At 45.1% G+C, this 13,749-nt stretch overlaps 1 protein-coding gene across 3 annotated transcripts in view; it reads right to left on the reverse strand.

Annotated features, from left to right (window-relative positions):
- Positions 1 to 13,749, reverse strand: part of LOC124280734 (putative ammonium transporter 1) — a 50,504-nt gene that overhangs the window by 20,828 nt on the left and 15,927 nt on the right. For all 3 annotated transcript variants that reach the window (XM_046716720.1, XM_046716719.1, XM_046716721.1), the window contains exon 2: positions 3,313 to 3,402. In XM_046716720.1, the coding sequence (XP_046572676.1) occupies positions 3,313 to 3,402 (90 nt within the window). The remainder of the gene's footprint in view (positions 1 to 3,312; positions 3,403 to 13,749) is intronic.

The following is a 13,749-nucleotide window of genomic DNA, read 5'->3' on the forward strand; positions in this document are numbered from 1 at the left end:
GGGGACAGGGATGGGGACAGGGATGAACGTAGGGATGGGGACAGGGATGAAGGTAGGTATGGAGGTAGGGATGGACGTAGGGATGGGGACAGGGTTCAAGATAGGTATGGAGGTAGGGATGAACGTAGGGATGGGGACAGGGATGAAGGTAGGTATGGAGGTAGGGATGAACGTAGGGATGGGGACAGGGATGAACGTAGGGATGGGGACAGGGTTCAAGATAGGTATGGAGGTAGGGATGGACGTAGGGATGGGACAGGGTTCAAGGTAGGTATGAAGGTTGGGATGAACGTAGGGATGGGGACAGGGATGAAGGTAGGTATGGAGGTAGGGATGAACGTAGGGATGGGGACAGGGTTCAAGGTAGGTATGGAGGTAGGGATGAACGTAGGGATAGGGGACAGTAGGGATGAACGTAGGGATGGGGACAGGGTTCAAGATAGGGATGGAGGTAAGGGATGGACGTAGGGATGGGGACAGGGATGGGGACAGGGATGGAGGTAGGGATGAACAATAGGGGATGGGGACAGGGATGAAGGTAGGTATGGAGGTAGGGATGAACAATGGGATGGGGACAGGGATGAAGGTGGGTATGGAGGTAGGGATGAGGTGTAGGGATGGGGACAGGGATGAAGGTAGGTATGGAGGTAGGGATGAACGTAGGGATGGGGACAGGGATGAAGGTAGGTATGGAGGTAAGGATGAACGTAGGGATGGGGAGCAGGGATGAAGGTAGGTATGGAGGTGGGGATGAACGTAGGGATAGGGACAGGGATGAAGAGTAGGGTATGGAGGTATAGAGGGATGGACAATAGGGATGGGGACAGGGATGAAAGGTAGGTATGGAGGTAGGGATGAACGTAGGGATGGGGACAGGGATGAAGGTAGGTATGGAGGTGAAGGGATGGGCATGGGATGAATTAGGGACAGAGGATGAGGGACAGGGATGAACGTAGGGATGAACAATAAAGGGATGGGGACAGGGATGAAGGTGGGGTATGGAAGGAGAGAATGGACGTAGGGATGGGGACAGGGATGAAGGTAGGTATGGAGGTGGTGATGAACGTAGGGATGGAATGGGGGATAGAGGCAAAGGATGAACGGAGAGGGTGGGGACAGGGATGAAAGAGTAAGGTATGGGAGGAAGGGATGAACGTAGGGATGGGGACAGGGATGAAGGTAGGTATGAGGTAGGGATGAACAGGGATGGGGACAGGGATGAAGGTAGGTATGGAGATAGGGATGAACGTAGGGATAGGGACAGGGATGAAGGTGGGTATGGAGGTGAAAGGGATGAACGTAGGGATGGGGACAGGGATGAAAGGTATGGAGGTAGGGATGGTAGGGATGGGGACAGGGATGAAGGTGGGTATGGAGATAAGGGATGAACATGGGATGGGGACAGGGATGGGGACAAGGGATGAACATAGGGATGAACAGGGATGGGGACAGGGATGAAGGTAGGTATGGAGGTAGGTATGGACGTAGGGATGGGGACAGGGATGAAGGTAGGTATGGAGGTAGTGATGAACGTAGGGATGGAGGTAGGGATAGAGGTAGGGATGAACGTAGGGGTGGGGACAGGGATGAAGGAGGTATGGGATGGGATGGAACATGGGATAGGGACAAGGGATGGAAGGTAGGTATGGAGGTAGGGATGAGCGTAAGGATGGGGACAGGGATGAAGGTAGGTATGGAGATAGGGATGGAACGTAGGGATGGGGACAGGGATGAAAGGTAGGTATGGAGGTAGGGATGAACGTAGGGATGGGGACAGGATGAAAGGTAGGTATGGAGGTAGGGATGAACATTAGGGATAGGGACAGGGATGAAGGTAGGTATATGGAGGTAGGGGATGAACGTAGGGATGGGGACAGGGATGAAGGTGGGTATGGAGGTTGGGATGAACGTAGGGATGGGGACAGGGATGAAGAAGTAGGTATGGAGGTAGGGATGGACATGGGATGGGGACAGGGATGGGGACAGGGATGAAGGTAGGGATGAACAATAGGGATGGGGACAGGGATGAAAGGTAGGTATGGAGGTAGGTATGGACGTGGGATGGGGACAGGGATGAAAAGGTGGGAGGTATGGGAGGTAGTGATGAACGTAGGGATGGAGGTAGTGATAGAGGTAGGGATGAACGTAGGGGGTGGGGACAGGGATGAAGGTAGGTATGGAGGTAGGGATGAACACTTGTAGGGATGGGGACAGGGATGAAGGTGGGTATGGAGGTAGGGATGAACGTAGGGATGGGGACAGGGATGAAAGTAGGTATGGAGGTAGGGATGGTGGGATGAGGGACAGGGATGGGGACAGGGATGAACGTAGGGATGGGGACAGGGATGAAGGTAGGTATGGAGGTAGGGATGGACGTAGGGATGGGGACAGGGTTCAAAGATAAGGTATGGAGGTAGGGATGGAACGTAGGGATGGGGACATGGATGAAGGTAGGCATATGGGATGAAGGATGGGATGGGGACAGGGATGGACGTAGGGATGGGGACAGGGTTCAAGATAGGTATGGAGGTAGGGATGGACGTAGGGATGGGACAGGGTTCAAGGTAGGTATGAAGGTTGGGATGAACGTAGGGATGGGGACAGGGATGAAGGTAGGTATGGAGGTAGGGATGAACGTAGGGATGGGGACAGGGATGAAGGTAGGTATGGAGGTAGGGATGAACTATGTAATGGGATGGGGACAGGGATGGGGACAGGGATGGACGTAGGGATGGGGACAGGGATGAAGGTAGGTATGGAGGTAGGGATGAACATGGGGATGGGGACAGGGTTCAAAAGGTAGGTATGGAGGGTAGGGATGAACGTAGGGATGGGGACAGGGATGAAGGTAGGTATGGAGGTAGGGATGAACGTAGGGATGGGGACAGGGATGAAGGTAGGTATGGAGGTAGGGATGAACGTAGGGATGGGGACAGGGATGAAGGTAGGTATGGAGGTAGGGATGAACGTAGGGATGGGGACAGGGATGAAGGTAGGTATGGAGGTAGGGATGAACGTAGGGATGGGGACAGGGATGAAGATAGGTATGGAGGTAGGGATGAACGTAGGGATGGGGACAGGGATGAAGGTAGGTATGGAGGTAGGGATGAACGTAGGGATGGGGACAGGGATGAAGGTAGGGACACAGTATGATTGTAACAGTGACTGGCTTAAACTGGATGTGGATGAGCTTTTTTTATGTTGTTACATTGACTGTGATTATATTAAGTGATGACGTGATTGTTTGAATATCAATAAAATTAGCGTATGCTTTTGAAAAGAGGCTTATGGACATATATTTGTGTAACTCACATGAGTCCATGAAATTCTTGATGAGTATGTTGGTGGAGTTTTTGCTTCGCACGGCTCCAGCTTCCAAGAAGGCAAAACCACCTTGCATCACTGAAATATAAATCGTTAAATGCGAAACAAAGCATTTGAAATTGCATACACAATATTCAGAATATCAAATATTCTTATTTTGGATTGGGTATAATGACATGGTTTGTTAGGATTGGTTCGGCAAAGTGATGTAAAGTCTATTTTTGTATTTCCTGTGTAAATTAATCAACTTATCAAAGTCAAAGTGATTTCATCTGGCCACGTCTTCCACACGATGACGCAGTGCAGCAAAGGAATTGATCAATCTCCCTCTCAATCTCAGTCTTCAACTCTTGCCTCCTTCCAATCTCGGCTAAAAACCTATTTTTATAACTGCCTTTCTAGAGTGACTCTTAATACCCACCCATATGTGAGCTTAGAGCATGCATTGAGCATGGAATAATGCGTTGTATAAATTCACTGTTATTATGATGATTATTATCATAATATTTTCGTGCGTGCAAAAGTTATATTAACAATAAGGTCACTTATATGGCGCTGAACTTCACGCCGCACGGGTATGCTCCAGACGCATGAAAAATAATGGACATTGTAACCCCGGAAAGCCCAAACTGCCGGTTAGAAGGTTAATAGTTAAATGGCGTAACCCACAGGGTACCCATTCACTGCTGGGTGAACAGAAGCCATTTTGAATAAACTCACTTGCCTAAGGTGAGACCATATGTGTCACTTGTGTTTCGTTGCAGGGCAGAAAATCTATAAACTCACAATAGTTTAGCTGCAAAACAAGGTCACACAGCTGTTACCAGCATTGCTTAACTTAAACTGATTTAAGTGACCTGGGCTCTATGCACAAGACCACTTCCCACCATAGGCCGAACACCACCATTAATTATGCACTAAATGCACACACTCAGTTTAACTGTGTACAAAGTCTTGTTGGATCATTGCGACCAAATACAAGTGACACGCAAGGCAAACATCATCTGCAATCTCTAAATGGTGGCAACTCTCCAGGAGACACAACCTGTGTATGTAATCCAGGTGTTTACGAGACATCTGTTTAATGTTACTGTACAAGGTTTATCCAGAAATGTGTCTGTCAAGTAATATTCATTCACTAGTTGATCGATGAATAATGTGAAACACTGAACTGAAGGGAGTTTACCCAGTTTGTATGTCTTACACATTTGGAAATTGAAAGAACAGTTATTCAATTCTGTTATGTGCATATACGATCATCATTCATTTCTGCATCAGTTTGGAAAATTATTTCTGGCTAGGCTATATATATTGTGTGAAACATATATTCATTTATTTAGTTTATCGATTTTAAAGATATCTAAGATACCAATCAACAGTTGTCTATTATGCTATTGGAAAAAGCATTTAGATGTATTTTGTGAGTGGCAACGTATTAAAGCGTCAGTAGACTACGCTTTCAATATATCGCTAACTTATGATATTTTCAACTGAAAATCAAAACATGATAAAATCAATTGAGATGTATAGTTTCATTTGCCCATGAGTATACTGTTGATGGTATGGAGTTTGCATACCCGTTTTCTCTTGGGTATTGAATGACATGTAATGGTAATCACTTCATCATGTACCTTCAGTTAACAGCAATTGTACATGGGTCGCCTAAATCAGGAAACAACAACATCACATGGGTTCCTGTCTCTAGATCGGGTGGCTTCAGTTTACAGGCTACTGCAGATGTATCGCCTAAAGCAGGAAACAACACCACACATGGGTTCCTGTCTCTAGATCGGGTGGCTTCAGTTTACAGGCTACTGTAGATGTATCGCCTAAAGCAGGAAACAACACCACACATGGGTTCCTGTCTCCAGATCGGGTGGCTTCAGTTTACAGGCTACTGCAGATGTATCGCCTAAAGCAGGAAACAACACCACACATGGGTTCCTGTTTCTAGATCGGGTGGCTTCAGTTTACAGGCTACTGCAGATGTATCGCCTAAAGCAGGGAAACAACACCACACATGGGTTCCTGTCTCTAGATCGAGGTGGCTACAGTTTACAGGCTACTGCAGATGTATCGCCTAAAGCAGGAAACAACACCACACATGGGTTCCTGTCTCTAGATCGGGTGGCTTCAGTTTACAGGCTACTGCAGATGTATCGCCTAAAGAAGGAAACAACACCACACATGGGTTCCTGTCTCTAGATCGGGTGGCTACACTTTACAGGCTACTGCAGATGTATCGCCTAAAGCAGGAAACAACACCACACATAGGTTCCTGTCTCTAGATCGGGTGGCTACAGTTTACAGGCTACTGCAGATGTATCGCCTAAAGCAGGAAACAACACAACACATGGGTTCCTGTCTCTAGATCGGGTGGCTACAGTTTACAGGCTACTGCAGATGTATCGCCTAAAGCAGGAAACAACACCACACATGGGTTCCTGTCTCTAGATCGGGTGGCTACAGTTTACAGGCAACTGCAGATGTATCGCCTAAAGCGGAAACAACATCACACATGGGTTCTTGTCTCTAGATCGGGTGGCTTCAGTTTACAGGCTACTGCAGATGTATCGCCTAAAGCAGGAAACAACACAACACATGGGTTCCTGTCTCTAGATCGGGTGGCTACAGTTTACAGGCTACTGCAGATGTATCGCCTAAAGCAGGAAACAACACCACACATGGTTTCCTGTCTCTAGATCGGGTGGCTACAGTTTACAGGCTACTGTAGATGTATCGCCTAAAGCAGGAAACAACACCACACATGGGTTCCTGTCTCTAGATCGGGTGGCTTCAGTTTACAGGCTACTGCAGATGTATCGCCTAAAGCAGGAAACAACCACACATGGGTTCCTGTCTCTAGATCGGGTGGCTTCAGTTTACAGGCTACTGTAGATGTATCGCCTAAAGCAGGAAACAACACCACACATGGGTTCCTGTCTCAGATCGGGTGGCTTCAGTTTACAGGCTACTGCAGATGTATCGCCTAAAGCAGGAAACAACACCACACATGGGTTCCTGTTTCTAGATCGGGTGGCTTCAGTTTACAGGCTACTGCAGATGTATCGCCTAAAGCAGGAAACAACACCACACATGGGTTCCTGTCTCTAGATCGGGTGGCTACAGTTTACAGGCTACTGCAGATGTATCGCCTAAAGCAGGAAACAACACCACACATGGGTTCCTGTCTCTAGATCGGGTGGCTTCAGTTTACAGGCTACTGCAGATGTATCGCCTAAAGAAGGAAACAACACCACACATGGGTTCCTGTCTCTAGATCGGGTGGCTACACTTTACAGGCTACTGCAGATGTATCGCCTAAAGCAGGAAACAACACCACACATAGGTTCCTGTCTCTAGATCGGGTGGCTACAGTTTACAGGCTACTGTAGATGTATCGCCTAAAGCAGGAAACAACACAACACATGGGTTCCTGTCTCTAGATCGGGTGGCTACAGTTTACAGGCTACTGCAGATGTATCGCCTAAAGCAGGAAACAACACCACACATGGGTTCCTGTCTCTAGATCGGGTGGCTACAGTTTACAGGCAACTGCAGATGTATCGCCTAAAGCAGGAAACAACATCACACATGGGTTCTTGTCTCTAGATCGGGTGGCTTCAGTTTACAGGCTACTGCAGATGTATCGCCTAAAGCAGGAAACAACACAACACATGGGTTCCTGTCTCTAGATCGGGTGGCTACAGTTTACAGGCTACTGTAGATGTATCGCCTAAAGCAGGAAACAACACCACACATGGTTTCCTGTCTCTAGATCGGGTGGCTACAGTTTACAGGCTACTGTAGATGTATCGCCTAAAGCAGGAAACAACACCACACATGGGTTCCTGTCTCTAGATCGGGTGGCTTCAGTTAACAGGCTACTGCAGATGTATCGCCTAAAGCAGGAAACAACACCACACATGGTTTCCTGTCTCTAGATCGGGTGGCTTCAGTTTACAGGCTACTGCAGATGTATCGCCTAAAGCAGGAAACAACACCACACATGGGTTCCTGTCTCTAGATCGGGTGGCTTCAGTTACAGGCTACTGCAGATGTATCGCCTAAAGCAGGAAACAACACCACACATGGTTTCCTGTCTCTAGATCGGGTGGCTTCAGTTAACAGGCTACTGCAGATGTATCGCCTAAAGCAGGAAACAACACCACACATGGGTTCCTGTCTCTAGATCGGGTGGCTTCAGTTTACAGGCTACTGCAGATGTATCGCCTAAAGCAGGAAACAACACCACACATGGGTTCCTGTCTCTAGATCGGGTGGCTTCAGTTTACAGGCTACTGCAGATGTATCGCCTAAAGCAGGAAACAACACCACACATGGTTTCCTGTCTCTAGATCGGGTGGCTTCAGTTAACAGGCTACTGCAGATGTATCGCCTAAAGCAGGAAACAACACAACACATGGGTTCCTGTCTCTAGATCGGGTGGCTTCAGTTTACAGGCTACTGCAGATGTATCGCCTAAAGCAGGAAACAACACAACACTTCACAACATATTACGGTATGGCCTCTTGTCCCTTGGGGTTCAAGTCGCTACTGTAGATATCTCAAATATAGCAAGTAACACCGTGTAAGAATAGTTTTTCTTTTTTGACATAGTCGAACATGGACAAAAACGTTTTCTTTTCGGCTTAGCAAAACGATGTATTATGAAAATACTATTCTGTTTCTTAAAATTGCTGAATTTTTTAAAAATAGATTAACAAAAATGAAAGACAGCTTTCCCTGGTCAAGCTCGATGTTCTGACAAAACCCCACGCACCCCACCTCTGGATCCACCCCTGACGAACTGGACGCACAAAACCACACACACTCCACGTGAAACTGCTACAACGGAATTACCTTGCCGACATAATTCAATCTGTCATTGTTAATGAATTAAGAAAACCCTTTTAAAACTTGACAGAAAACAGCTGTTCGATTTAGCTGAGATTTATGTGTCCCGCCGTATTTGTTGACTTATAAGCAACGCGCAGTGTTTATATGTAAGGGATATTGATAAAAGGTTTTTTTGGATTAGCTTTAAGAAATGACAGGTAAATGAATTACATACTTCCTCGGGAAACCCAAGTCTGTTAATAGACATGTTTAATACGTAAACTGATACCAACAAACCCGTATTATATGTATGCAAGCATTTCTTAATCTAAAGAAAACTCTATATCCTGTTATGTCTGACATATCTGAGATGCCATCTTAAAACACGACACCTTTGCCATGAAGTATTACTAATCCGATAGTCGAATGATATCAGCTCGAATTCTTTCCAAGGAAAATCTGACACAGATGCCTTTTGCTTGAGGGAAACCTAACACACGCTATCAATTGCCATAAACACTCTCGGTGTGATGACAAGCTATTTTTGTGAAAGAGAGTCCGAAGCTAATCAGCTTTGTAAGGTCACAGAAGTGCGATTTGCTTCGATGATTTTTGAGTTCCAGGTTACGAAAACGGAGGACGTTGACATGGACATAAACTACGATTTAACGATCTTATGGGGCTCTTATAAAAAAGCACTCTTATAAAAGTGCACTCTCGAGAATGATTATGTTATTGGGGAAAAACCACCCCATTCCGCTGACTCATCAGTGGAGAAAGAGCCCACGATGGCATATCATCTGACATATTCTGACATGTCTGTGTTATCGGGGTAGACACCTTCTCTACACAATATCTGACATATTCTGACACGTCTGTGTTATCGGGGTACACAGCTTCTCTACACAATATCTGATATATTCTGACATGTCTGTGTTATCGGGGTAGACACCTTCTCTACACAATATCTGACATCTTCTGACATGTCTATGTTATCGGGGTATACACCTTCTCTACACAATATCTGATATATTCTGACATGTCTGTGTTATTAGGGTATACACCTTCTCTACACAATATCTGACATATTCAGACACGTCTGTGTTATCGGGGTATACACCTTCTCTACACAATATTTGACATATTCTGACATGTCTATGTTATCGGGGTATACACCTTCTCTACACAATATCTGATATATTCTGACATGTCTGTGTTATTAGGGTAGATATCATCTCTACACAATATCTGATATATTCTGACATGTCTGTGTTATCGGGGTAGACACCTTCTCTACACAATATCTGATATATTCTGACATGTCTGTGTTATCGGGGTATACACCTTCTCTACACACTATCTGATATATTCTGACATGTCTGTGTTATTAGGGTATACACCTTCTCTACACAATATCTGACATCTTCTGACACGTCTGTATTATCGGGGTATACACCTTCTCTACACAATATCTGATATATTCTGACATGTCTGTGTTATCTCTACACACTATCTGATATATTCTGACCTGTGTTATCTCTACACAATATCTGATATATTCTGACATGTCTGTGTTATCGGGGTATACACCTTCTCTACACAATATCTGATATATTCTGACATGTCTGTGTTATTAGGGTAGACACCTTCTCTACACAATATTTGACATATTCTGACATGTCTGTGTTATTAGGGTACACACCTTCTCTACACACTATCTGATATATTCTGACATGCCTGTGTTATTGGGGTATACACCTTCTCTACACAATATCTGACATATTCTGACACGTCTGTGTTATCGGGGTACACAGCTTCTCTACACAATATCTGATATATTCTGACATGTCTGTGTTATCGGGGTAGACACCTTCTCTACACAATATCTGACATCTTCTGACATGTCTATGTTATCGGGGTATACACCTTCTCTACACAATATCTGATATATTCTGACATGTCTGTGTTATTAGGGTATACACCTTCTCTACACAATATCTGACATATTCAGACACGTCTGTGTTATCGGGGTATACACCTTCTTCTCTACACAATATCTGACATATTCTGACATGTCTGTGTTATCGGGGTATACACCTTCTCTACACAATATCTGATATATTCTGACATATCTGTAAAAGCACACCTGTCTCTACACGCTACTTCGGCGTTCACATGCACGCCTGTCTCTACACGCTACTTCGGCGTTCACATGCACACCTGTCTCTACACGCTACTTCGGCGTTCACATGCACACCTGTCTCTACACGCTACTTCGGCGTTCACATGCACACCTGTCTCTACACGCTACTTCGGCGTTCACATGCACGCCTGTCTCTACACGCTACTTCGGCGTTCACATGCACGCCTGAGTATTGTAGACACCTGGCTCTAGAAATGCGTGACGTCACAAACAAGTGTCTGTGATTAGGACTAGACATATGCATAAACGATAAAAATCTTTAAAGTATTCTGTGTTTATTACAGTCTATGGGGGGCATCAATTACACACAAATAACTTTTTTCAAACATATGTTGCTGTCGTTTATTATTGAGTCCAAACAGTCGTATGAACTCACATGACCATAGAATTTATTCATAGTCACATGAATAGATAGAACAGACTCAGGTCATTAACTACCGTAATGGATGTAACGTGTTTAAATTATCTCAGCATATTGTATCCTGGGTAGCCTAATGGTTAAAGGCGGCGGGGTAACCTAGTGGTTTAAGCGGTTGCTCGTCACGCCGAAGGCCTGGGTTCCATTCCCCACATGGGTACAATGTGTAAAGCCCATTTCTGGTGTCTCCGCACTGATATTGCTGGCATATTGCTCTAAAAGTGTGTTATCTAATTCTAAACTCACTCACTTGAATCCTGCAATAAAGAATTTCCCCCAAAAGATGCCTGAACACTGGCTGGTGCCCCACCCTACGAGGTGTTCTTGATGTTATCAAATGTTCTTCACAGTATATTTGTAGTTACCTTTTCCAAGTCTGACAACAAGTATTTATGTAGATCACACATACCAAAATTTTACGCTCAAGTCGATCATTCCGTGAGCACGAAGAGTGACTTGTGATTACATTCAAGTCGGAGCTAACATGCTGACTGTATGCTGTCTTCTAACACCACGTCTGAGCTGACATGTCAATTAAAAAGTGTTTTCTCACAGGAAGCAGTCTTACTGACAATGTAATTAACATGCTGACTAGATAGTGTCTTCTCACAAGTCGAAGTCAAATTAACATGCTGACTAGATAGTGTCTTCTCACAAGTCGAAGTCTAATTAACATGCTGACTAGATAGTGTCTTCTCACAAGTCGAAGTCTAATTAACATGCTGACTAGATAGCGTCTTCTCACAAGTCGAAGTCTAATTAAGATGCTGACTAGATAGTGTCTTCTCACAAGTCGAAGTCTAATTAACATGCTGACTAGATAGTGTCTTCTCACAAGTCGAAGTCTAATTAACATGCTGACTAGATAGTGTCTTCTCACAAGTCGAAGTCTAATTAAGATGCTGACTAGACAGTGTTTTCTGACAAGCCGCAATCTACTTGCTGAGTAGATAGTGTCTTCCCACAAGTCGCAGTCTAATATGCTCACTAGATAGTGTCTTCTCCCATGACATGCTCACTAGATAGTGTCTTCTCCCATGCCGCAATCTAACTGACATGCTCACTAGATAGTGTCTTCTCCCTTGACATGCTCACTAGAGAGAGTCTTCTCCCATGCCGCAATCAAACTGACATGCTCACTAGATAGTGTCTTCTCCCATGACATGTTCACTAGATAGTGTCTTCTCCCATGCCGCAATCTAACTGACATGCTCACTAGATATAGTCTTCTCCCTTGACATGCTCACTAGATAGAGTCTTCTCCCATGCCGCAATCTAACTGACATGCTCACTAGATAGTGTCTTCTCCCATGACATGCTCACTAGATAGTGTCTTCTCCCATGCCGCAATGTAACTGACATGCTCACTAGATAGTGTCTTCTCCCATGCCGCAATCTAACTGACATGCTCACTAGATAGTGTCTTCTCACATGCCGCAATGTAACTGACATGCTCACTAGATAGAGTCTTCTCCCATGCCGCAATCTAACTGACATGCTCACTAGATAGTGTCTTCCCCAAAGCTGCAATCTAACTGACATGCTCACTAGATAGTGTCTTCTCCCATGACATGCTCACTAGATAGTGTCTTCTCCCAAGTTGCAATCTAACTGACATGCTCACTAGATAGTGTCTTCTCCCATGACATACTCTAACTAGATAGTGTATTCTCCCATGCCGCAATCTAACTGACATGCTCACTAGATAGTGTCTTCTCCCATGACATGTTCACTAGATAGTGTCTTCTCCCATGACATGCTCACTAGATAGTGTCTTCTCCCATGACATGCTCACTAGATAGTGTCTCCTCCCATGCCGCAATCTAACTGACATGCTCACTAGATAGTGTCTTCTCCCATGGCATGCTCACTAGATAGTGTCTTCTCCCATGCTGCAATCTAACTGACATGCTCACTAGATAGTGTCTTCTCCCATGACATGCTCACTAGATAGTGTATTCTCCCATGCAGCAATCTAACTGACATGCTCACTAGATAGTATCTTCTCCCATGACATGCTCACTAGATAGTGTCTTCTCATATGACACGCCCACTAGATAGTGTCTTCTCCCATGACATGCTCACTAGATAGTGTCCTCTCCCATGCGGCAATCCTATTGACATGCTCACTAGATAGTGTCTTCTCCCATGCCGCAATCTAACTGACATGCTCACTAGATAGTGTCTTCTCCCAAGTTGCAATCCAACTGACATGCTTTCTAGATAGTGTCTTCCCCAAAGCTGCAATCTAACTGACATGCTCACTAGATAGTGTCTTCTCCAATGACATGCTCACTAGATAGTGTCTTCTCCCATGCTGCAATCTAACTGACATGCTCACTAGATAGTGTCTTCTCCCATGACATGCTCACTAGATAGTGTCTTCTCCCATGCCGCAATCTAACTGACATGCTCAGTAGATAGTGTCTTCTCCCATGCCGCAATCTAACTGACATGCTCACTAGATAGTGTCTTCTCCCATGACATGCTCACTAGATAGTGTCTTCTCCCATGCTGCAATCTAACTGACATGCTCACTAGATAGTCTTCTCCCAAGACATGCTCACTAGATAGTGTCTTCTCCCATGCCGCAATGTAACTGACATGCTCACTAGATAGTGTCTTCTCCCATGACATGCTCACTAGATAGTGTCTTCTCCGATGACATGCTCACTAGATAGTGTTTTCTCCCATGACATGCTCACTAGATAGTGTCTTCTCCCATGCCGCAATCTAAGTGACATGCTCACTAGATAGTGTTTTCTCCCATGCTGCAATCTAACTGACATGCTCACTAGATAGTGTCTTCTCCAACGCCACAATCTAACTTACATGCTTACTAGATAGTGTCTTCTTGTAAGTTGCAGTCTAACATGCTCACTAGATAGTGTCTTCTCCCATACCGCAATGTAACTGACATGCTCACTAGATAGTGTCTTCTCCCATGCTGCAATCTAACTGACAT

The sequence above is a fragment of the Haliotis rubra genome, unplaced genomic scaffold (assembly GCF_003918875.1).
Source record: "Haliotis rubra isolate DU_JTF1 unplaced genomic scaffold, ASM391887v1 Scf272, whole genome shotgun sequence".
In the NCBI taxonomy this organism is placed as follows: Eukaryota; Metazoa; Mollusca; class Gastropoda; order Lepetellida; family Haliotidae; genus Haliotis; species Haliotis rubra.